This window comes from Cyprinodon variegatus, unplaced genomic scaffold (genome assembly GCF_000732505.1).
Source record: "Cyprinodon variegatus isolate N-32 unplaced genomic scaffold, C_variegatus-1.0 Scaffold581, whole genome shotgun sequence".
Taxonomy (NCBI): domain Eukaryota; kingdom Metazoa; phylum Chordata; class Actinopteri; order Cyprinodontiformes; family Cyprinodontidae; genus Cyprinodon; species Cyprinodon variegatus.
Genome location: NW_015151034.1, coordinates 147,270 through 173,554, shown reverse-complemented (window position 1 = coordinate 173,554; position 26,285 = coordinate 147,270). Strand labels below are relative to the sequence as shown.

The 26,285-nt window shown below is 37.0% G+C and overlaps 1 protein-coding gene across 1 annotated transcript in view; it reads right to left on the bottom strand.

Annotated features, from left to right (window-relative positions):
• The window catches only part of nbas (neuroblastoma amplified sequence), a 230,152-nt gene that overhangs the window by 138,774 nt on the left and 65,093 nt on the right, over positions 1–26,285 (bottom strand). The window contains exons 24-33 of the mRNA XM_015392244.1: positions 20,997–21,182; positions 17,899–18,072; positions 17,556–17,689; positions 15,165–15,227; positions 12,281–12,403; positions 12,094–12,196; positions 11,853–11,930; positions 11,572–11,726; positions 6,824–6,936; positions 1,908–2,021 (exon numbers count right to left, since the gene is read on the bottom strand). Of these exons, the coding sequence (XP_015247730.1) occupies positions 1,908–2,021; positions 6,824–6,936; positions 11,572–11,726; positions 11,853–11,930; positions 12,094–12,196; positions 12,281–12,403; positions 15,165–15,227; positions 17,556–17,689; positions 17,899–18,072; positions 20,997–21,182 (1,243 nt within the window). The remainder of the gene's footprint in view (positions 1–1,907; positions 2,022–6,823; positions 6,937–11,571; positions 11,727–11,852; positions 11,931–12,093; positions 12,197–12,280; positions 12,404–15,164; positions 15,228–17,555; positions 17,690–17,898; positions 18,073–20,996; positions 21,183–26,285) is intronic.

The window sequence follows — 26,285 nt, the reverse complement described above, 5'->3', positions numbered from 1 at the left end:
TTACACTGATTTAATGGAAATGGTGTAATAATGCATGCGATTTCCTGCCAAAGATAAACACACTTTATTTTCAACAGAACACTTAACACTGGAACTGGTTAACAAAATAAAAACGAGAAATAAAAATCAAATTGACTCTCAGTCTCTGTAAACTAAAAAACCACTTTGATAAAAACTAAACACAAGATAAAACCAAAGTGGAAATAAAAACTGCATTCAACCAAAAGAGTACAGATAATGAAGTCTGTATATCATTAGATTTAAAAAAAGATAGGCTTGAAAAGCCTATCTTTTTTTAGCAATTAAATGAACTACGCTGTCTGTGAGCGCGCGCCACTTTGCGCCGTCCTTTTTGTATGCTGCCTGTCGATTAATTGCTTCAGTGATGGTGGATTGTCTTCAACTTGAAGACGCAGACGGGCCACCGCTTGTACTTTATGTCCCCAGCTGGAGAAACTTTGCTGGGTGGTTGTGCTTTAGATGCATGTGTAGGTTGGTTGTATTGCTGCTCTTAGTTGCTACCATTTCATGACAAATGCGACATACTCGCTTGCATAGGTTCAGCGGTTAACCTCGGTCATTTGGTTTGAATCCGAAATACTCCCATACTGCGGCTGTTGCGTTCGGCTTTAAAACCAGTTCCATTTCGAGTTTTTCCTCCCAACATAAGATGTGTTTTTTTTTTTTTTTACCTCTCTATCTCCTCTAACTCCTCACGGGGCTCTAAAGTTGTAGAAGTACAAAATGATGCGCGCTGACTACCTGATGCGATAGTCTACTCCTCCTCCCTCCTCATTTATTCCCTTGCTAAAAAATGAGGAAGGGGAGGGGTCAGTGGATAGCACTGGAGTTAAGCCTCGTCATCCAGCGTCATCAATAGAAAGAGGAAAAACACAGGCAGAGACAATATATACCCGATAAATTAAATGACGTGGATAGTTTTTATTTATTGTGCGATTAATTGATTTATTGATTATCGCGACAGGCCTAGGTAGCCATATCTTTGTAGTTTTGTATGTGGGCCTAAAGCTGTTTATACTTCTGGATGAAGGAGTTAACTCTGTATGATGTTCTCCAAGAATCGTTATAAGCATCTGCTTTCTTTGTTTTGATGATGTTGCTTGTTCCCTAAGGTTTAGCAAAACACGGAGGTTTTCACAGAACAGCTGTAATTATCCATCATAAAGGTGGTTGTTTAATAGGTACTTTCTGATAGTAATTGATTGAACTGGATATTAAGAGGTATGATAATACAGTATAAGTGCAAGCAACAAGTTTGAGAATTTGATTGATATGATAAGAAAAAGATGTATGATAAATTCCTCTCAAGTTTGTGGCTTTAACCTGATAAAACATAAAGCTCAAGGTCATTCTAAGAGAAGATTACAATATAATATGCTACAAGGAACTTTCCCCTAACTAAGAGAAAAATCAAGACTTTCTACAAAATAATACCCAAAAGGAAGCAGTTTTAAGCAAACAATCTAAAGCAAAAAATGTTGGTGCAAAGACCTAATAGTCTTGCATAGATTCCGTCTCTGACAAGCAAAACTGTAAGATGTGAGTGCAGAAAAAGATTTAGAAACCATTTAAGATCAGGTTTATGGGAAGCAAATGTTTTTGCTTTAGTAAGGCAGGCTCTGGAATCGATCTTTGCTTAAAAACTGCAGCATTCATCTTGTTCCTCTGTTGTGTTGAAACTATCAGTAGCCTTGCATTAGCACCCATGCATGCATCGTTGTGCATCTAGGTCAGAGTCTCTAGGGGTTCTTCCACATCATTTCAAAAGAAAAATCAGAACAGGGCTGCCTTCTTCCTCAGACTTTACATACTTCCATGACCATCAGTCAACATGATAAAGTTCCAAAAACAAAAGGAAAATTCTTTAGAGGTTATTTTGCATGTACCTGACACCCTGAGAAGTGAGGCCAGATTAAGCAGAGTGGCAGATTGTTTGTAGGCTGTGGAGCACTGGGTGATGCACTCTTCAATAAGAGACAAACGGTTCGATCGCAGCCGCACTGGAGGAAGGAAAGAAAGAAACATAGGAGGTGGTTACAAATTACAACACTTTATCTGAGGCAAGTTACAGTTGATGATCTGATAAGTGGAAATTATGCCAAATGAATAATGAAGCACCTGCTGTGAACATGTTAGGAAAATAAGGTGGGATATAACAGCAAAAAACAGACATAAATTCACATAGGGAAAAATCCAAATCATCAATAATAATGCTTTCTGTAGATTGCTGATTTCTTTATGACTGTTTGAACAAGGATACAGAAGACTCCTATTACATGATTTAAATGATAAACCTGAGGCTAACAGCTAATAAATACACACCTACACAAGCCGTACACCAGATATGCTTTCCGAAGCAGATTTTTTTAAATCTAAAGATAATATATAAAAGACAGGAAAATGGTGTTCTGTGTTCTTTAAAAGCTCACAGTCTTACAGATAATTAACAAGTGGAAGATAATCCCCTTTTATGCTTTAAAGCAAATGTCCCTCATCTTATCTGATTTTTGTTAAACTAGAATAAGATCACAAAGTTCATGTTGTTAGTTGGTATTTTTAGGAGACAGAAAAGGGTTAAAGCTCAAGGCATCCATGCATTTGATGAATCAAAAACAAATTGCTCCCATCGAGCAAATTCTATCAAGGTAAAAAAAAGTCAATTTCTATCTCTGTCTCTGTGTTTGGAGCATGTCTAACAGTAATTAAGCTGTTAGAAGAATCCTTGTAATCCTTGTCTTTTAAGATGTTAAACTTGTTAAATAAAATATAAGAAACATATGTTTTATAACCACCCATTTCTTGACAAGTAAGCTTTTTTTCGAGTTCCTTTTAAAACTTTAATTCATATTTCAGCAAAGAATAAATTCCTCATGTTATGTCTAAAAAATAAAAGAAAAAAATTTAACTCTATATTTAATGTTTATTTTCTAGTTTAAATATTTGTATGCACAAGGCACAAGTTGAACTTTACTTAATTCAAGATGCACAAATTCCCCAACTCCATTTGCACATTTCTTCAACCCTGCACCGGAACATAAGAAATGTCAAGTTTAGAAACTCAGCAAGACTCTGAATGATTTGCTCCCCTCGGAGGATCTTTAAAAGTTGGCATCACTTTGGGCGAGGCCTAGAGGGAATTCTGGGGAGGGGGTGTGTGTATGAGGCATCGCCTTAGGCTCTGTAGATCGGCTGCAGGATAAAAAGCTCGAGATGGATTACAAATGTTCAAATGCTTCAGCTTCATACTTTCGTGTGTTTATGTTACAAACCATTGTAATATAGCAGGGAAATGACTTTTACCTTGTGAGAAAAAAATAATATGCTAATATTTTTGTATTGGTGAGAAGTACAGTGACTCTGTGTCCTTGAAACAACCCAAGGGCACAGAGGGGAAAACAGAGCAGTAAAAATGAACCTCAGACAATCACTAATCCACATGCCAAATAAATGATGCTGAGTTTTGTCTTTATTGTAATTGTGTTGTGTTCTACTACAGTGAGGAAAATAAGTATTTGAACAACCTGCTATTTTAATTATATCATTTGTTTTAACTTTTTTTTGATACAGCTGCAAAAAATGGATTTGAACACCTGAGAAAATCAATGTTAATGTTTGATACAGTAGCCTTTGTTTGCATTTCCACAGGTCAAACTTTCTTGGTTCACACAGATCTTTTCTACATCAGTCAGGTTTCTGGGCTGTTGCTTAGATACACGGAGTTTGAGCTCCCTCCAAAGGTTCTCTATTGCGTTTGGGTCTGGAGACTGGCCATGCCACGACAGAACCTTGATATGCTTCTTCCAGAGCCACTTCTTGGTTATCCTGGCTGTGGGCTTTGAGTCACTGTCATGTTGGAAGACCCAACCTCGACCCATCTGCAATCCTCTAAATCAGGGAAGGAGGTTGTTCCACAAAATCTCGCAATACATGGTCATGGTCATCGTCTCCGTAATACAGTGCAGTCACCCTGTCCTAAGTGCAGAAAAACACCCTGAAAGCATGATACTACCACCCCCTTGCTTCACAGTAGAGATAGTGTTCTTGGAATTCTTCTTCCTGCAAACACGGTTAGTGGAATTATGACCAGAAAGTTCTATTTTGGTCTCTCTAACCACATGACTTTCTCCCATGACTCCTCTGGATTATTCAAATGGTCATTGGCAAACTTAGGACCTGCCTTGAAATGTGCTGGTTTAAGCAGGGGAGCCTTCTGTGCCATGCATGATTTCAAACCATGACATTTTAGTTTATTACCAACAGTAACCTTGGAAACAACGGTCCCACCTCTTTTCAGGTCATTGACCAGCTCCTCCTGTTTAGTCCTGGGCTGATTTCCCACCTTTATTAGGATCATTGAGACCCCACGAGGTGAGATCTTGCACGGAGTCCGAGGACTGTTTAGCTTGTGGAGGTGAAAAATTTTGCCTGTAGATTTTTTTTTGGACAGCTCTTTGGTCTTGGCCATGTTATTAGTTGGATTCCTACTGATTGTATGGGGTGGACAGGTGTCTTATGTAGCTAACAACCTCAGGTGCATCTAATTTAGGATAATAGATGGAGTGGAGGTGGACATTTTGAAGGAAGACTAACAGGTCTTTGAGGGGCAGAATTCTATTTGATAGGTGTTCAAATACTTATTTTCAGCTGTATCACACAGATAAAAAGTTTTAAAAAATCATATATTGTGATTTTTGGGTTTCTTTTAGATTAGTCTCTCACAGTCAACAAGCACCTATGACAATTCCAGCCCCCTACATGTTGTCTAAGTGGAAGAACTTGCAAAATAGCAGGGTTTTTAAATACTTATTTCCCTTACTGAAAGAAGCCTACCAGGTTCTTCTCAAACTCGGCCTTGCTGTTTTAGGTGAAGGAGAGATTACATTAGCCATCCACTATAGCAATAGTTTAGGAGCCGTAGGAAAAGTTACAACAGCCTCTTTCAATGTTTAGGGTTTAATGCTAATAAGAAGAATAAGAGAAGAAAAAAGCAGGAGAACATTTGGTTATCAAATTAAGTTAACCTAACCTCAGCTATTTCATCATACATTGTAGTCCTTTATTCAGCAAAAATAGGTCATTCTGTAGTGAATAAAAACGGGCAATAAGAGGAACAGGTGCTGCTCCTATTTACATGATTATCAGAAATTGCGAGCACTTTACTGAAAGAAGCACATTTTGTCTGACAACAGGTCTAAAGCATTTAGCTGTGCTAACAGCTTATAAGGAGGAAAAACATCAGCAAAGGTCCAAATACTGAAAGTAGTGCACTTAATCAGTACAAGTCATTTCATTATCTACAGTGGCTCCCAAATCTACCAACCTCCCTTTGAATATTTTGTCCAGCAACAAACTCAAGCTATAATGCTACTTATTATGATTTTATGTAAGAGAAGCACAGTGTAGATCATAATCAAGAAGTGATTAAAAAGAAAAAAAAACAGTACTGATTACAGAAAAAAAATACTTCCTTTACAATAATTTTTAGACAAAAAACTAAAACCAAGCATTATTATTTTTTGCAATTGATTTGTCTGATTGTTTCCCTATAAAATTCAAGTTTGTGGACATAATGTGAAAAACTACCAGGTAGTAAACACACCTCTTTAGGACTCTATTTATAATTCAAACCAACCAGATTTACATTACCAACAGACAAGCAGTGCAATGAACTGCCCAAATCCACACCATCCTGGCTTTGCAGAAACTCATAAGCATATAAGCAATTTATTAACTTAGAGCCTCTTCACCGTCATACATCACAGCGAGTTGCAACAAAGATAGCTGAGCATTTTTCTTTTGAATGCAAAGATAGGGTCACCCATGAAGGCCTCTGTATTCCCCTCTGGAACTAAAAGGGATGCCACTGGCCTGACAAGTGAAGCTTGACTACATTGGGTCATGCAACAGTAATCCTACGCACAGTGGTTGAAGTTCATCAGCCTGAGATGATGAATAAAGATGATGCAGAGACCAGATTTGCTGTGATAGCAAGCTGATGTGTGTGCAAATCAAACAAGTTAAAAAGAGTATTAATTCATTAACATCCTGGTGTAGTAAAAAGTCTAAAAATGTTGAGTTCTTGATCTTTAATTTTAAATAGTGACACCAGTATTAGGTGGGGCCCAGTACTGCACTAAAATGGTGGTGTTGGTATCGTTGAGTACCAACAAATAGGGCACTGATACCATTTTGAGAGCCAAAAGTTTATTCAACTATTGTCACCCATTCCTGGTAGGCAATAAAAAGTTATATTGGATTCAGTTTGTATTAGTCTTTTTCCTGCCAGAATGTAGGCAGCAGCTTGACAAAACCATGATGGCAATTATTTTACATCCAAGTAGCATGCAGTTCTTCATATGTAAACCACACACATCAATTTCAAACAGATGTTATCGATATGGTATCGGCCGATACTGCACAGCCAGGTATCGGTATCGGGGCCAAAAAGTGGAATCGATGCAACACTAATTCTAAACTAGACAATGTTACTCTGCTTGTGTTGCTTTATTTAACTGAAGGGATTCCTTGACAACCTAAAATAACTGGTGCAGAGGGAAATACAGATTGATCAGGATCACATCTGAAGCAGGCATTTCAAAAACACAGAGGGAATTTTCCCATAGATATAAGACTTTGATCCTAATTAGGCTGTCAACACCCGCTCCATAAATAACCATACATGTAAATACAGAGGCAGATATAGAGGCAGCATATGGAAGGATGATGCATGAAGGGAGAAAGGTCAACATTTTAGATGGTTTGCAGCTAAGGATGTTTAAAGGAAATGCAAATGGTGTATCACCTTGAAGTGGAAGAATACAAACACTGAAGTCTTCCAGCTGACTGAGAGCATTGATGAGGTCCAGTTCTTCCTGGATGGCTGGAGGACAGTCAGTGATGAGTTGGAGACACGCCCTAAAGAAGACCCCGGCAATTATTAGCATGAAAATTATTTATAACAAATCAGATTACTTAAATGTTCTCCTGCTTTAAAGGCAAAGGATGGCTACGATTTTTAGAATACATAAAAAATAACACACACAGTCTAAAGTAAAGGAGCACAACCCAAAAAAACAAAGCTGCTGTGAAACTAAATATTTTTTTCAATCTTATTACGTACATTTCTAGGTTTTTCTATATCGTACATTTTATTGTGACATTTAATATTGAGACTTTAGTACAAGCTTTTTTTATTATCCTTCAAATCGTATTCAAGCTGATTTGCAATATTCTAAAACAGGTTTTAAAGCTTTTTTTTATTAACAAGTTTTTCTTCCTTCTTAAATCCAGCTCACTACTGGTTGGCCAATGAAGGTAAGAGGAGTGTTGGTCTACTGGTTAGAGCAGTGCGCTTATGCTCTGAAAAGGTAGCAAGATCCTTAATAATAATAATAATAATAATGATCGATTTTATTAGTTATGCACTTTACATTTAAGAAAGAAATCTCAAAGTGCTCCAGGTAAAATCATCATAGAAGGGTAAAATCAAAATTTAAAACTGAACATCGCTTTGAAACACTTATGAATAAGATCAATAGCATAATTGTAAAATGTTAAAAGTCATACGATCTGATAAAAAGAAATGTTTTTATTCATTTTTTAAGTCTGAATAGTCTGGGGTTCCCTCAGATGATCAAGGAGGGAATTTCAGGTCCGAGGAGCGCCAGAGCAGAAGACACGATCGCCCATGGTGCTTGGCTTAGTCTTGGCGAGGAGGAGGGGGTTTGAGTGTTTTGAGCGGCGGGATCGTGTTGGAGTGAGATGGGTGACTATGTTCAATAGCCCGAGTATTGATCAGCTAGCATCAGCTTATGATGTGTTAATTTAAGAAAGGGATAGGAAAAAAGTCAAATGTCTATCATAATAAGTTCTTAAAAAACTGCAACTGAATTTCATGGCATTAATTCTCTGCCAGTGTTCTGCATTAAGATATTGCCAGCCAAGAAATATTAAAGAGTACCTTACTATGACAGCAACAATCAATAGGTTATTACTTTAGAGGCAGCATGAAGAATAAATAACGCTGTTTTTCCTTAGCTCTGTTTTTATCCTATTAAAAAAGAAAATTTTTTACTCAAGGTTCTCACCATATGAGGACAGCACCTGTTTTCTATTCATTTTAACAACAAAAACTGAATAAACCTAAAGGAAAAAAAATTTATTTGCCTCATTTCAGTTACCAGTGAAAAATATTAAGCTTGAAGTTTACGGAGTTCAGCAGTGTGACCAGAGATGTGATGAGGCTTCTAAAATGGATTTCTTTACAAAGTCTAGACTAATTTGACAGATCCACAACAGCGGAGGTTTCTCTTGGAATACAATCCCCACTCATTATCCTTTAGGGGATTATGCAGCACAGCACTCAGAATAGAAAACAGTGTGCTGAATGTCTGAGTGAGAGAGAAAAAAATTTCAGTTTATTTATATAAACTGGCATTTTATTAGTTTATTAAATAAATCCAAAGGTCTTCAACACAAAAACACAAGGCAAAGTAATAAATTTAACCTAAATCCCAAAGCTTAAGATACAGATTTTACATCTGCAAACTGCGGAGAGGATTGGTTTGCCCTTGGAATATGTGCTGCACTTCACCCAATAAAGCATAATGAGACCAAAATATCCTAAACAAACACTGCAGCTAAGCATTGAGTAGATTGCACACTCCACAAAGCTTTGCCTCTTTAAGCACGGCAGTGATTTTCTGCAAGGAAGAAGAGGTTTGTCCTGGTGAGGATAAGAGGAAGGAAAAAAGCTGCAGATCAGCAAATGGAAAACTCCAAAAAAGTGACATGAAGATTATAAACTCGGGTTGTGAAGGATATGGAAGTGTGTGCACAGCAAAGGCAAAAACAACTGAGATTTTGCAAAATGCATTTGAAAATATTTAACTAATTTAATATTTTCAACTTTATAAAATTTATCTCTGAAACACAGGAACAAGAACATTTATTTCTTTGCATCAAACAAAGATGTATAATGCAGCATACTTTGGTTTGCATTGTCTTCCAGTGTCTTTTATTCCTCTTTTAAGACAAAGAGTTTTCTCAAACGACAGGAACCCTTTGCTGAAACTCCTCTTAATGGTTGTTGATTCTTCTTCTGCAGATCTCAACAGCTCTGTCTTTTATCTACAACATAACAGTCATTTGTTTGATCTGTACACTACAGATTAAACAAAATGAAAAAGAACAAGCCATCTTAAAATAAATAGAGAAAGCCTGGTTTCCATCCTGTCATTCAATTTGACATTGAAAAAGGGATTCTTGGTTTTTATCAATAAGACACACAGGGAAGTAAACTCTACCCACACTGATCAAAAACATCAAGGGTGTTTTGTTGTGGAGCCAAAACACAGTGCAAATGAGATTTTTACATATTTTTATTAGCTTTTTAATTAATTGCGTTTTAGCTGAAAACTTTAATTGTCCCACAATTAAAAATGAAGCGGTTAATTTTATGATAAAGATTTCTGTCAATCCAAAAACTCCCAAGATATAGAGATATACTTTGGACAGCTTTTTTTTATCTTAGAGTCACAGGCCATTGTTATCCACACAGTTGTTGTGCATGCCTTCTTTATGTCTTTTCTTTATACCAAACAAACACACGTGCTCACAGCAGCACATGCTCACACGGCAGGAAGAGTTACGATGGATGATGCTGTCCGGGTTTGTGGAGGGGGGCCTCCATATTAGTTACTATAAATGAATGACGACCCAATTACTGTCCCACTTCCCCACCAGGAACAGACAGAGAGATTAGACATCCACCGGCCCCCCTCTAAGATCTAAATCCAGCAGAGACACAAATACTAAACCTTCAAGTAACACGAAACAGAGAATAAAATGAAAGCAGACAGCGATGCAGTTACTGTTTGTTTTGAAGAAAGAAAGAAATTAAAATGAATTATTTCAGCTAGGGCTGAAACAATTAAATCAGTTAATCAGATTTATCGATTATTGAAATAATTGTCAACTAATTTAGTAATCAACTAATCGTTAACTGGAGTATAGAGAGTATAGAGATCGTAAAATATGCCTATAGCTGACAGAGCAATCCACTCAGAGCAATAATTATATTAGAATTGTAAAAATTATTTAAACATCTTGCATTTAAGATAAAAAAAAATAATAAATTCTTCGGTCAATATGATCTATCCAGTTCACCTGATTTAATTAATTATAAAAGTCTTCTTTAAGGAACCTTTGGTTATCAGATTATTAATTGATTAATTGAAAAGAATAATCTACAGATTAAGCGATTTGCAAAATAATCTTTAGTTGCAGCCCTACATTCAGCCAAACAGACAAAATTGCCACAATAAATGTTAACATGAAATGTAAAAATTTATGATTAAATATTTTTTTTAAATGAAACAATTACAAGACACTGTTTGAAACCAAATTTTGTTTAAAAAAAAAACCATATATATACACACAGTTATTTCACTTGTTAAAAATGTGGTGAAATACAGTGACTGGTTAACCAGTGCAGGTAGGGGAGGTCTGGTCTCTTTCAGTGTTATTTTGGGGGTCAAAGGCCCTGATACTGCAGAAAACCCTGTTCTAGAGGTCTTAGTAAACAAAATTTACCCTCCCTTCTTTGTGTTGCTGATTTCCCCTCTGAGTTTCGTCTTTTTATTCCTTTTTTTTTTTTTTTTTTTTTTTTTTTTATAGTTGTATCAGTTTAATTATTTCATGGTTCCTGAGCTTCAGTACCCTAAGGCTGCACAGTATTGGAAAAAATAATACAATGGCAATTTCATTAATAATCATTGAAATGACAAAATTAAGTGCTTTCAGCGCTTTCTGTGACCTTTAACATTTAGATGTGGGCATCTCCAGCATAGAGAATTTTTCTAACCAGCTGGCTATATGGATGACACTTGCAAGATATTATAATTATTTATTTTAAAGAAGTCATTTACCATAAAAATGGCACACGCTCGTTTTGTTTTCATAATACATGTCGGATATTGTGTAGCTGTTTAGTGTGCAATGAAAAAATTAAATTAAACCGTCACTAACATCAAATCAATTTTAGGACAATCACTGTGATTAAAACAGCATTAGCCCTGCCAATACTGACAGAAAGGATTTGTCAGATCAATAAATTAATGTCATACAGAAAGCAATCTGTTACATATAAAATTAAGTATTTCTATTAAGATAACAGTTCACTATCACTCCATTTGTTCCATATATTATTAACAAAATTAAGGGACCATATAAAGACTTACTTAATTTAATACATTTTCCCCTTTTTTCTTCATAATAGACTTAGACAACTTTTATTGTTAATTTGAAATTTTGTTTTGTACAGCTCTCATGACATTTCCATTTCTTAAAGTGCAGCAGTGATCAAATGTAAACATTGTTGGAGAAAAAAGAAAAAAAAGAACATGGTGCATAAATAGTCTTAATTATTTTTTGGAAGACTAAATGCATATGAATTGAACTAGTGTAAAGTATGACTTGGCAAAAATGGATAAGGAGTAGTCTTGAAGAGGCCATTTTAAATGGAATTACAGCCTGGTATATCTTCCTTACCTGGCCAGCCCCATACAGGGGTCTGTTAGTGTTGTAGAGGAGTTAAAGTACTCCCTGGCAGCAGCCAACACCAACTCCACACTGCTGTCATAGGACACCTTCAGCGCATAACCTTTCCCGCGCAGCGACAAACTGACGGGAACGTCCTGACTGAGCTGGACACATTAACACAGAAGCAAAGAGATCAATGAGGATGGAAAAATTCTTTATTAACAGATTAATGTTTGTAGAATCTAGTGCTAGTAGTAAGACAGTGTAAAGGAAAGTCCTTTTTAATTTACCTTGGAGCAATGCATAAGCTGTCCTGCTAAGCGTACGTTCTCCACACGATTTGAGCACAGCAGGGACTCGACAAAAACCTGCCACAGGCGGGAAAAATAAGGATAAATGATGTAGAAATAACCCGTGCATTTTTTGAAAGAATGCAGTAGAATGTTTTTTGTTCAGCATCTTTGAACCACGAGCTAAAACTGAAGCCAAACATAAAACTTTTCATAACTTGTCTATAATGTTTGTGGATACCTGATGGCATGTCTCTGATTTCAGACAAGTGTAAACATTCTGCTGCATATCAAGCAGGTCCTGCAGGAGACCTCTCCACACCGTCTCACTCACTGGAGGGTTCCTGAATGCAACATAGATATTCAACACACTCTGATACTTATGTCTGTCTTTCTTTTTACAATTGCAATTTACTCTGAGCTCATACTTGCGGCCGGTGTGACGGCACAGCTTGACCATTAGTTGATGGGCCTCCTCCTCGCTGTTTTGGCTGTTTCTCACATATGAGATGGGCTTCTGCAGGCCGTGCTTCTCCAGAACTTCTGCCACACTATTAAGCACAAAAATTATGCCAGTTTTATGAAAACTGAAATAACTAGTTTGCAGAGATACCGTCAAAAACTTACAGAAATAGTTTGTATTTGGATCACTATTCTGGGCTCAAATTTTGTTAAAACCCTGATGCAACACTGATGGACTTAATACTTCTAGTCAGAGTCTCTTAAACTTTCATTTAGAAGAATACCTAATGAATAAAAATAAATCAAGAAGTTTTAGATGCGTTGGAACAACATTTTCCTACAAGTCGACTTGGTAAAAAACACAGAAAAGATGGGAGGAAATGTTAGGAGTCACAGGGAGAAAAGCTAAAGTAAATAAAGAAGAAAGATGGCTAAATAAAACCAGTCCTATCCACAGGAGAAACACAGAAGATGGGAGGAATCCAAGCTGTTCATTATTTTGGCAGCACAGAGTCATTTGTAAGACACGGTGCAGATGGAGAAAGCACAGTGCAAGTCAAAAGAACAACATGATAAAGCGCATGTCACGGAGACAGCACCGATTTGTACCCGAGTGTCCCTGTGCAACACACACACTTACAGCTGTTTTATGTGACCAAGGGAGAAGCTGAATGTTGGTGACGGATTAGCGTGCCCCCCTCCCCTCCTTTCTCAACAAGGTCATGCCGCTACAGATGTTCGATCTCCTCTGCTGCTCATTAACATAGCAAACAGGTGCCTGCAAATGCGTGAGGCCTCTTGCCTGTTATGTGTGCAGGTGAAATGCAAACAGTAAGAGCTGAAGTTTACAACTCTGAGGGTGTATGCACTTGATTTTTCATGGGTGTTTGTCTCTATGTTTCCTCTGGACATCCTAAAGTGGAAGCAAGTGGCAGTGGCAGCAACTTAAGCAAGCCTTTATTATGGTGGTCCTCAGAGAAAAACACTTGGCATTTGCTGAGGTGTGAGTCACAAAACTCAGGCATGGTATGAATATAAATACTCAGCAAGCCATCTGAGGTATGCTTGAATACTGTTTATGCTTGAATATAAACAATATATGGGGTAAACTGAGTCTTAACAGTAGCTTTCCCACATCTACTCTCTTCTCTTCTTATTCATCGCCATATTTGTTGGGATTCCCTTCAGGCTGCTGCCCTCTTCCTGCCTTCATCTTTATCCTCCATCTCTCACCTTCATCACTAATGTTTTTGGAAGTTCATCCATGGGAGAGAAGCAGAGGAGAAAGAGAAAACCTGCCAAAGAGCCAACGCTTCAGGCTGTTTTAACCCGCTGGGAATGTCAATGATCCTTTGATACGGAGTGAGTGGGTGAGCCGACTGTGCATCTGTGTCTGTCTCTCCTCTTTTTGTTGGGTTTTTCCATCTAGTCAAAATGCAAAATATTTAATTTTCTCACAGTAAACGTTTCCCAAGTGATACGCCACTAATAGTAGAACAGAAAGGCTGCTTTTTAACACCTTGAAGTGTTGTCAAGAGAATTTTATATGACAGCCGCAGCAGATTTTTTGGGATGAAACACCTGAGTAAATCCTGCCTTACTCAAAAAAAAAACAATAAAGAAAACTCAAAATGCTAAAGGAAAACAATCTGAATCAAAAAGAAATTGTTAGTTATTCAGGTGACGTATTTACGTAAGGTCATTCTACGTGCTTGTGCCCATTTTCACTTACCGGTGGGTCTGACAAAGTGGCAAAATTGCAAATCTTCTCTTGGAAAGTAAACTTGTATGAGCGATGCAAACAGCAACTTTTAACCAGAGTTTGCAAGACAAGAAATGTGTTTGTGCATGCTCTCGTAAGCCTTTAATAGGCATTCCTTCTCGTGAGCAAGTACAGGATTATGCACATGCATTTTGTGAAAAATTCAAAAATTCGCAAAAATCCTCCTCTATACCTTTAAGAGGCAGAAAACAGTCAAAAATAAATCATAATCAGCCAATAGTTGTTTTGTTTTTTTTAGACAATAGGTACAGTAAGCACACTCGGTAAAAGGATCACCATTGCCATACTAACTAAACCACAGCCATTATCTATTGAGATTTTTTGCTGTTTATAGCATTTAAACCTTTTCAGCAAAAAAATGACAGCTGATCCTATGGATTATGTTAATAAATCCAATTAAAAGCCACTATCTTTGGGGTTTTTCACTCACTTTAAACAATATTAGATTATTTCATTCTCAGAGTGAAATGAACAAACCATATTGGTCTATAAACTATATTTTTGGAACATACTTTACAATACCACATGGGTTCATCAGCTCAAAATAACTTTATTGGCCAAACAACATTTTTTATGACAGCTAACTTAAAGCAAAATCAATGCGTTTGAGCCATGTGACCGACTATGTCCTGGAAATAACATTTACACATACATTATGGTTGTAAAATGAACCCCTTATTAGTAAAATATGATTTAATTATTTATAACAAATGCAGATTTTTGGGTGTTTTCATTATCTATCACTGTGTTTTACCTTACATTCAACAGAAGCTATTTCTACCTGCTGGAAATTAAAAATAGAGGTAATTTGATATATCTTAACTGAGTTTGGTGTTCTGCAGGTAACATTTTTGGCTGCATTCTGGGCTTCCTTTTGCTAAACTGTTTATATTCCTTTTGCTATACTGTTTAATGAATATAACTACCATGATTTCAAAGCTTAAAACAGCTGAAAAAAGGGATTAAAAAAATGATTAAATTTGAACCCTTGAAAAAGACACAGACACACTAAGCATTGAATTAATCAGAATAAATGGAAAACCATCCAAAATAATAGATAAATGTACCTTAGATGCTTCTCAAGTTTGTCCACCTTGTCATGGAGTGATGCTGTGATGTTCGTCTCTGGTCTACAAAGTAATAAGACATTTAAAAGAAAGGTATTTTAGTGAATAAAGTAAATTTCAAATAAACAGTAGGCTAATATTTGCTGAATAAAGAGGTACACGTTCAAGTGTGCAGCTTCCATCGATCGCCAACTAAAAATACGCCCGTGATGCTTTTGCCTTGAGGCAAAAAATCATTCTGGACCAGGTTGGCCTGGTCCCCTACATAGAACTGGGCATTATAAAAAAAACATGTGTAAATGTGTGTGCCAGTGTCTCTGTAACCCACCAAATAAACAAAATCTTGACATTTTAACCCATTTCTCTGCTTCATTCTTCTCAGCTCTGACTTTTAGCTCTGCACGTCTAACCCCGGCTCCTTTTAATGCCTTTTTGCTGCCATTTCTTCATGTGAATCACTAATGTCTTGTTCATTTCGACATTTTACACCATATAAAAGCAAGGGAAAATTACCTACTTAGAAGATTTAGACCTCTTTAGGCAGTGTCACAAACTAGAAAAACTGAGTTGGAGCAGATGGTTTCCTTCCTTATTCAAAACTGTACATTATTCTATGTGGGGCAGGCAGCTTTGGAGCTTAATAAGACAAATTCCTCCCAGGAGAAATATATATGGTTGGGGTAATAAAAAATACAGTTCTAATGTAAAAGCAGCAGAAGATACAACAATAAAGGAACAAAGCATTTCCTCTGTTAAAAAAATACTTATTTGCAGGTTTTTAAACGTAAACGGGAGCTAAAGAGAGACTGTAAAATCTAGTACTACAAAAACACATTTCCTATTATTATTAACATCCTGATTACAAAAACTCTAAGATATCCCAAGTTATATTAAACATAAACATCTTATACTGCTTAAGATGCTCAAAAAATGATGATTTTTCTATGCATTATCTAGTATTAAATGCTGAATTAAATGATGGCTTTAATTTAGGTCTTTTTTTTTTTTTTACAGAGACTGAAGTCATGGCTAAAGAAATACAGCTAAATAGTGAACTCTGCCAAATGCAGTTTAGATTTGGAATTCTTTGCTGATTTTGGTTCCAAAGTTCTGGCACTGCCAATTAGCCTATTCTAAGTATTATTGTGTGTTAGAGCGAGTTTGCAGAGGAAACTGGCATGCTGAATCACATTTGCACAGGCGACTGATCATGTGACGCTAATCCCGGTTAATTTTGGGATTCCAGATTTTAGCAGAAGCTCTTGGACTGAGTTACAGCTTCTGGTCCAAGTCATCTGCTTTTACAAGCTAAGATTCAATATTAAAGGGCTAATTCTGGCTACCAGAGTAAACACCAATGTAAGGAAGCCAATAATTGATGTGGCAGAAAACTATCAAATATATCCAGTGCTTTACATACCATCCATAACTCTTGGAGAGCTCATGTCTTTTCATATTTTCATAATCTTGATGCATTCCTTTGGAATTTTATGTAATAAAATATCACAAGGTGGAGCATACTTATAAAGAGGTGCGGAAAAAATTACTTGTTTTCAACGTTTTCACAAAAAACAAACATGAAAGTGTGTATTGTATTTCTAAGCAATACATGAATCTTGTCTCAATGCATTGAGTCCCTGTGGTGAGTGTGCAATAGAAAAGCATACAATCACAGCATGAAGTGCTACAGTGCAGCTAAATTAAGATTAATAAAAAGATAAAAATGTGCAATTGATGAAAGTTAAGATTACCTACACAGCCACCTGATTACTGTCACAATGGGAAATTATTTCCACAATTAAGGTTAATATTGTGAACAATTTCATTTGATTTTAGCTATTCTAAGTGAGGCCACATCTGGAATTTATGAATGGCTTTCTTGATTTTCTCTCTAAAGATCAAACACTCTCCTTTAAATGTGTTGCAAACCCACACAGTCTCATGGGAACCTCACAGGGTAGGCCCTCGTGTCATATGAAATGAAATGAGCAACTGTAGAGGCGTACAGAGAGAAAGAGCAAGCAACAGGAAAAGGGTAGGAAATAATATTCGGGCTGTAGCATGGTTGAATGATGGCTCTTTGGAGTGCAAGTTAGACTTATAAGGGGAAGGAGGAGGAAAATATAGGCTCTAAGGGATGGGAAACAGAAACAGAGGAGGTACTTGGGTTTATTTATAGGTCCAAGGAGAGCTGGGAGGCTGAAATGAGAGGAGAGAAGGTCTGGGAATTGGGATTATTGCATTTTTGTGGACAGGGCAGTGATTGACTTCAACATCCTGAAACCACGGTTTACAGAATCTAGATGAGGATCAATCCTGCATTTGCAGGCCAGTAAATATCAATCCAGCTGCCTTTGAATGCGGGTGTATGGCCGTGTGCGTATGTCTGACCCATAGCCCCTTTGGGGTAGACACTCCAGGATGTCGTAACAGAGGCTAAGCTGGTCGTCTCTCTCACAGCTGTAGATGCAGTCCAGGGCGACTTCCATCAGCTGGTCTGGGTCTCCAATAATCTTCTGTTGGCACTAAAGAAGATGACAGAGCACCCTGCATGTCAATCTGCGTCAGAACATAATCTTTTAAATGCTATCATCTCAATTTATAGTATAATAATGTTCATAATTTGTATGTTCTGCAATACTATATGATACAGTTTAGCATTTATAATACCAAATTGCTATAAGTAATATGACACAGCCCAACCGGTGTGAATGATGGGTTTTAGGAAACTTACGACGGGTTTAGATTGCTGGAAAATGATAAGGGGAACAGTTAGGTCTTGTTGGGCTAGGCCAACAAGGAAGCTGGCAAGTAAAGACTTGGCGGCCCCTTCTCTGTAGGCCTCACAGCGGTGCAGGAATGGGACCATCCACTGGAAGGCATCTTTCACATAGCGTTCAGGATTGGACTGTAAACAGGAAGAAAAAAACAGAGAATGGATCATCTACCAGTGCATAGTAGGTGGAAAAAGATGAAAACTGCACAAATCTAACAAAAAAAGGGAACATAAGTTGATGGAAACAAGGTACAACTTTTCATTTCTTGCTAAAAGAATTGCTCAAGGTTAAGGCTGAGCAATAAATTGATTTTACCCACAATCAAATTTTCTGCTTATAAAGACTTGATTTTTTATTTTAACTCTTACATCTGCTTCAGTGTGATGTTATCCAATTGGTTCTTGTTCTCAGCTACATTTTAAAAACTGATCAACTAGCTCAATGGGCAAAACCACATCAGTGAACATTTTTTAATGTTTATTTTCATTGTTAACAGTGATTTTTTTCCAGCTTATTTATTGTCATTACACTGTCCCAAGTACAGAGCAATGAAATTCACCCTCTGCATTTAACCCATCTCCTTGGGAAGCAGTTGGGGAGGAGTGTAGGGTTAGGGGTCTTGCTCAGGGACCCAGAGTGGCAGTCTGTGGGACTGGGGCTTGAACTCAGAACCTCTGGATTCCAAGCATAATGCACTAACCACTAGGTCACCACCTCCCCATAGATAGGGGTCTGATAAAAAAAAAAAAAAATGTTTTTTGAAAGTATTCTGGTTACTCAGAATTTTGTCACAAAAGAAAAAATATATAATTCAGGTTTTATTTTTAAGCAATATCGCACAGCAAGGTAAACGAAAAAGCATTTATTCAAAGTTCTTAGAATTTTAGAAATGATCCATTTCTTATATTCAGGCTCCTTCAGCTGCACGTCTCCTCCTCCTGTTCATTATGGTAACATCCGGGTTTCTCACAGAGGATAGTTCTGCAATAGCAGGGCTCTTAATTACACACAATCTTTCCACAATGGTCATAAATTGATTATGTTATCTGCTGAAATGACAGACTGACGGATTGATAGCTAGATCAGTTAGAAAGGCGGAGGTTCTAACAGAAAGCTTGGATGAAAATATTGAGTGATTGATAGAGGAGACCGAAGATGGATAGACAGACGGAAGAACGTAGGCTCGGACGGACAGACCTTGTAGATAGTTGGATAGAGAAAATGGTCCAAACAACAATCCTTATTTTATACTTTATTGAACATATAAAACACTTAAAATAAAGATTTTATTCTTGACCATGCAGGGACCCTGTCAGACATCATCTGTATGCTAGATTCTTTAATGATAATGAAATATTCAAAGCAGATTGGATGTGTGGACAAGAAGGTCAGCATTTAAACACTGGTTTGTGTGTACATCAGGGTTTCAGCAGTTTAGTTTCTTTTTTTTTTATATATGTAAAGAGCGGTGTCAGTAACAACTTTGTTACCTCACTTAAGTAGAAATTTTGGCTACTGTAACTATACTTTACGGTAATTATTATTTTTAGGCAACTATTTACTTCTACTCCTTACATTTTAAAAATTCACTCATTAACTGTGTTTAAATTAAGCTCATTTTTATTATGGCATGTTTGTATTTAAAAAACAAACAAGTAAAAAACATTAAAATAATTTGTTTAATCCAGACAATTCATTTTTTTCTGGCCGGACTCCTACACTAACTTGTTGTTCAAAACATACCAAAATAAAGAGTTTTTCAAGATGATGCAAAATCAAATTAAATTTAACACTGTTAGCATTAGTGATTTAAATTAAGAAAATTAAGTCTAAGGAAGTTATCACTTAGAATTGTAGAAAAATGTTCCTTTAATGGGGTAGTGCCGTTTCTAGTTAACGATTTAAAGCATCTGCATTAAAATTTTTGGCTGCATTACTTTTACTTTTATACTTTAAGTAGTTTTAAAATGCTATCTTTACAGTTTTACTTGAGTGAAAAGCTTAAGCTGATACTCTAACTTCTATAAAAGTGTTTTTAAACAGTAGGATTTCTACTTCTACTTCAGTAATAAACATTAATACTTTTGACACCTCTGTTTTTACATCACTTAGCATTTTTAATGGCTTTTACAAGAAACAGAGACTAAACCTGAAGTTAAAACTTCTATTTCTGCAGTGTGAGTGGGAGTGCTGGGATTTGCTCTTCAGGGGGCCTTGCACTCCCCTTGAGATAACCCCGACTACCAATGTGCTGAAGGGAATGTATTCACAGCAAATTAAATTTAAAAATAATAAAATTAGATCACAAACATAACCTTTCACACCCATGCACTTTTTTTTCCTTCTCTGTAGTATGTCTCTGAAAAGAAAGACATCAGACACCAGCAGAGAGGGAGATTTAATCTAGCCAGTTTGGTAAGCAGTTACAAACACACACAAATACTTATACACTCGAGGAGAGCCCAAAGGGAGTTCCAGTCAAACAGCATGTATTAGTGCAGTCAACAACATTTGCTGGCTGCCTGCCTGTGTGGCAGGTCCCATTGCCAATGGTCCTTACAGGCTAAAGCTGGCAGTTATTAGCCACAATTTACAGGACAGCTCATATCATGTACTCCTGGGGGGCTTATAACTGGAGTACCTGCAATAGAGCTTCTTTCATAGCTCTCTTGGACTGGTTGGAAGGCAGGGTTATTTCATCAAATTTCCTGCACTTCAGGAATTTGTAACGGTCATTAAATACACTTGAAAAGTCTGAAACTTTTTTTTTTGTGGTCTTTTTTGAGTTGAACTTTTGATTGCTATTTACATAAAACAATTATTAAATGTTCTCACCTTGGACTAATTTAAAATCATATATATAATATAAAGTACAGTAAAATATTTTAAATTGTATGTCCTAAATCCTCTCTCAGTAAAATGTAAATCTGACATCTCTCAACTCATTTTAACCCGAAGATCTTCCATTATTCTCATCACAAAGAAAATTAGAATCAAATCCAACATTTCCCTTAAAGGTATATGAAGAGCCAACATAAGGGAAATTATCACTCACATTTTTCATAAGCAGCCGCAGTTTGTCAATGTCTGAGAGCTGCTGCAAATCTTTAAGTGTCAGACTGAGTTCACATGACGTTTCATACACCAGCGTTTCCATGGTGACCAAGTCATCGGATAGGCGCTCCAGCCCCGGGATTTCACGCTCCTTCCCCAGACGCACCAGTGACAGGGCACAGTCCACCTGAAAGAGATACAAATGGGAAACAATGAATAACATCCAACTTTCTAATTTTATTTATGTTTAAAGGTTAGGTTGAAGATAAATCAATCCTTCAAAATCACTTTTGGGAGGAAAAGAGAACAAAATCATAAAACATAGCTGAGAATGTGGGGTTAATATGAATTCATCATCCTTTAGTCAGATAAATTTCGATAAAATCTAATGCAACCAATGAATTTCAGAGGTTGGTACATTAATTCATGCCACTTGGAGATAACTTCAAGTAAAAATCTAGTGCTCTGTAAGTCTCAGATAATCCTAATAAAAAAAAAAAAACAGCATCATAGAGACCAAGCAACATGGGTCATAGGAGGATTTTACAACGGGGGTTTCTGTCAGGGAAACTGCACCTTTACAAATCTGACCTTTTCAAGAGGTGAGCACAAAGCAACTGCTGAAAGAAAGCAATAAGAAGACATGTTTGCAGTTTACCACAGGGCATGCTGGGGACAAAGAAGCAGCTTTGATCCAGTGGAACCCAATTTGAGCTAAACTACATGCAAAAAATGATGCTTTCAGAAAAATGTATTGACTCATCGGGGAGGAACACAGAATGGGTACATTTGGAGAAAAAAAGGAATTAACACATTAACTCCGTTTTCTGATTAAAATGTCCCCATCAAACCCAGGCCTCATTACTGATGAACCTTTAGAATCAGGTTTGAAGCGCTTTTGTTACTTCTTGTTTGAATACTAATATCAGAATTTATTCAGGCTATCTTTATCTAATAATGAAATCTCTTTTACAAACTAAAGAAATCAGTTGCTTTATAATCTATCAAAAAGAGAAATCTGCACACATTTATGGCCCTATTCGTCAGACTGCTTATTAAATATTATTTGCAATAAATACAAAATAGCTACATTTGGATTTAAACTGATCAAAATCTGTGTTCGCATGATATATATATTTTTTAGGACCATAGGATCAAAACCGTAATATTTCTCCCCTAACTCCTAAGTATAGCTCAACATTTTGAAGTTTTTTTCATTTTTTAATAATGGTCTAATTTAATTTCCTAACACTTGATGTCAAAAACATTTATATTTTCTCAGGGTACTTTGTGTGTTAATATGTAAGTGCCGTGCTTCACATTCTAAGTGTTTCCCATAAAAAATCTTCCTTATTGTATTGCCTAATATTCAACTTTCTTTCTAAGGAAAAAAACATGCATTCTCATCTCCTGTGGGCACTTTGGAAATGTTTTGAGGCTGTAGGGCTGCTTTGTTTCTAAATGTCTACATGTTGCAGAGCATACTCGTACAGCAAAGTGACTACAGCGGGTGCTGGCAGCAATGTGCTAGGTCAATAAAAAGAAGCTACTGGGGTTACTGAAGTGGGACATAGAAAAATCAACACTATTGCAGCCAATCCCTGACCAAATAATACCCATCAGTCTTTGCTAATATCCAATCATTATTCGTTCCACAATAAAGCTGAAGATTTGGGCTTCCTGCCGCTTAGATCAATACAATTCCATCCAGAAGAGCAACCAATCAATATTGGACCACCTATACACTGGCAGCACACCCAGCCAATCGATGAGCACCTACCTGTGGATGTTGGCTAATCAATAGCAGATGCCACCGGGCCTCTGGGTGATGATTGCTTTCTTCCTTTCTTTAGAGCAGAGCATCTTTCTTACACAGGCATGTGCACACACACAAAGATCCTACATCCTTGTCAGCTTCTGCTTATTTCAGCATATTTCCTCTGAACAAGTAATTCCATACATTTACCCGCTGAACGTACATTCTTCCAAACAAACAGAGGCAGCATGAGAAACACCCGAACAGACTTGACTGAGAGCTTGAATGATTGGATTCAGAAAGAGGGAAAGGTCTATTGATCTAAACGTGCGAAAAGATCCAGCATGTCCTCTCCAGAGAGGGATACCTCTTTAACACTGCTGACAATTCAGATTCTAAAATAAGCATCAAGGTTTAACATTGATTTTTAAAACGTCCTTTTAATGTCACTCTAGAAAAAAATGAAAGAGTTATAAGAATTATCTCCAGCACCATGAAGAGAAGAGTAGGGATGATGCACACTGCCACTCAGCTCAGGAGGTTGATTAATACACTTAGGAAAACTTTAATTATCTGTATGGAAATATTTTCAATCATGAAAAAATACAAACCCACACAGCAGCAAAAACTAGTCTCTCCAACACACTTCAGCTGACGTTGTTTCACAGCTACAACTGGCAAGCTGCAGGCCTGGAGAATAGAATGACTACCTGCAGAGATACCCAACTAATTAACCATTTACTCTGACCTTCTTAAATGATCAGCAGATTCAGAAAGAGCAAAAAGAAAAAAATTGTAAAAAAAAATAGGTAAAATCCACTTTAAACCAACTGTTCAATATAACTGTTCCTAAAGTGATTTTATTATTATAAGGGTAACAGGGAGAATTGTTAGCTATGGGATGTTATTTTGCAGAACCACACAAAGCTTTTTTTCTTCTTTTTTATGAAATCAATTGGATCGTAATATAAAGTTTTTTAATAATATGATGGAAAATGCTATTTTGCATTCATTAAATAATAAAAATCTTATACACATGTTCTGTGCTTGCTGGAGAAGCTCTGCTAGCTTAATAATAATAATACATTTAATATATACTGCACTTTCCATCAAAAGATCTCAAAGTACTACAGGTAAAAAAGAGAAAAGTAAGAAAAAGCTATTTTTAGAACATCTAAAGCTTGACTGAAATTAGTTTTTACATGAACTTTTGTTTCTCTGTTGATCAGAGTTTCTTTTTTATGTTGTTTTTTTTTTTTTTTGCTTCTGGTCTTTAATGCTGTGAACTGGAAGGATTCTTACAGATATTTAACTTTTTGGATACTTGTCATGATGTGTAACTAAAGCAACCATAGCAAGTGGATTTTTTACACCTGGGAGCAGCTAATTAATATCTCTAAAGCTGAAATAATAAATCAAATATTTCCACAAGTACCAACTGAGTTGAAAAGGGAACACCAGGGATGCAGAACAGGAGCAAGTAGGGAAGAGAGGAAGAAGAAATTTAAGCCATCTCTTCCATCAATCATCATGGGCAATGGGAGATATTTAGCAGACAAGTCAGAAGAATTCAAAGCCCTAGCAAGAACCCAACAAGAATATCAGCAATGCAGTATTATTTGTCTTACTGAAACATGGCCGCAGGATCATATCTCTGACTCCAGCGTCTCTCTGACCATATGAGCACATTTAAAGAGGGCTGGGAAGTACAAAGGAAGTGGGTTGGCATTGCTTTTGAAGAGATGGTGCTATCCATCCATTACTGTGAAGATTCTGTTGCAGGTTGGTTTTCAGGCATTTTATTCACCCAGAGAGTTTACCTGAGTTCTCTTACTGTTACCGTTTGAATTCCACATTCTGCCAAACAGTGAATGAGAGGTACTGTAATCAGTTCTGCTGTTACTAAGCTCCAAATATAACAGCCAAATATATTTGTGGCAGTAACTGGTGATTTTAATCACGCCATACTCTCTACTACAGTGCCACGGTTCCAGCAGTTTGTCAGCTGCTGTACCACAGAAAACTAAAATTTTGACTTGTTTTGATGCAAATGTCAAGGACTCCTACATCCCTGAAGACTTTCTCTTAGGAAATCAGATAACCATGTTTTTTTTTTTTATCTGCTCAGAGTATAAGCCTTTTTATAAGTGAGAACCTGCATTAAAAAGAACTGTAAGAAGATGGTCAAAGCTAGCTAAAAAAGACCTGAACGGTTGTTTTGAGGCTATAGAACGGGATGTGCTGCTTCAGCCACATGGAGAGGACATCAATGCAATGAGTGTCTGACTGATTACATAAACTTCTGTGTAGATAACAGCATCCATACCAGATCAGTAAAATAATTCTCAAATAATAAACCATGGATCACAAGTGATCTGATGCAACTGATCAATAAAAAAACAAAGGAGACTGGGAATTAATGAGGGGTATACAGAAGCAACTTAAGGTCAAGATAAGAGAAAGGAAGGAGGCATACAGGAAAAGGCTGGAAAGTGTACTCCAGTAAAACAATATCAAAGATGTGTGGCCAGGGATGAAGAAGATCCCAGGCTTCAAGCAGAAGGCTGATCAGACAGATATAAGTCTGGACAGAGAAAATAAACTGAATACATTCTTCAAAAGGTTCAGTTCAGGAACAAGCTCAGCATCTTTCTCTTCTACCTAGAGTCGCATGAACACCCTGCCCTCTATTAGCTTGTTATCAGCCAAATCTGAAGATGATGCTGTTCCCTCTGCCTTTCCCTTTCCTGTCTCTAGAAGTCAAGTAAAGTGGCAACTGGAGAGATTGAATCGTAATAAGTCACAGGTCACTGTGCAGAGCAGATCTTTAGGATTCTACAAAACCTCTTCAACCTTAGGCTGACACAGGAGACAGTTCCAGTGATGTGGAAGACCTGCCTTGTTCCAGTTCCGAAGAAGACCTGTTGCCCTGTCATCTCCCATCCTAAAGGTCCAAGAGAGACTTCTGTTGGTATAACTCAGCAAACACTCAAGAAGCTATCAGAAACCCCTTCAGATTGCTTTCGCAGTGGAGTTGGAGTTGATAATGCCATCATCCACCTGTTTAAACAAACCCACTGTTATTTAGACAAGGCAGACAGCACTATGAGGATAATGCTTTTTGATTTCTTTAGTGCATTGAACACGATTCAGTCTGATTAGCTTTGTCAGAAACTACAAAAGACTCAGGTGGAGGCATCATCAATCGCCTTGATCAAAGACTACTGTACCTGACGAACAGACCACAGTTTGTTAGAGTTAAGGGTCAGCAGTCTAATCAAGTAGTCAGCAGCATAGGAGCACCACAGGGGACAGTACTCCCTCCATTTCTTTTTACTCTGCCCACTTCTGACTTCCAGTACAAGACTGAGTTCTGTCATCTGCAGAAATACTCAGATGTCTATAAAGTCGTTGGGTGCATGAAAGATGGAGAAGAAGCTGAGTACAGAGAGCTGGTGAACCACTTTGTGAGATGATGTGGAAAAAAATCACATAGATACAAGTAACTATGGTATTTCTTTCCTTCCAAGCATA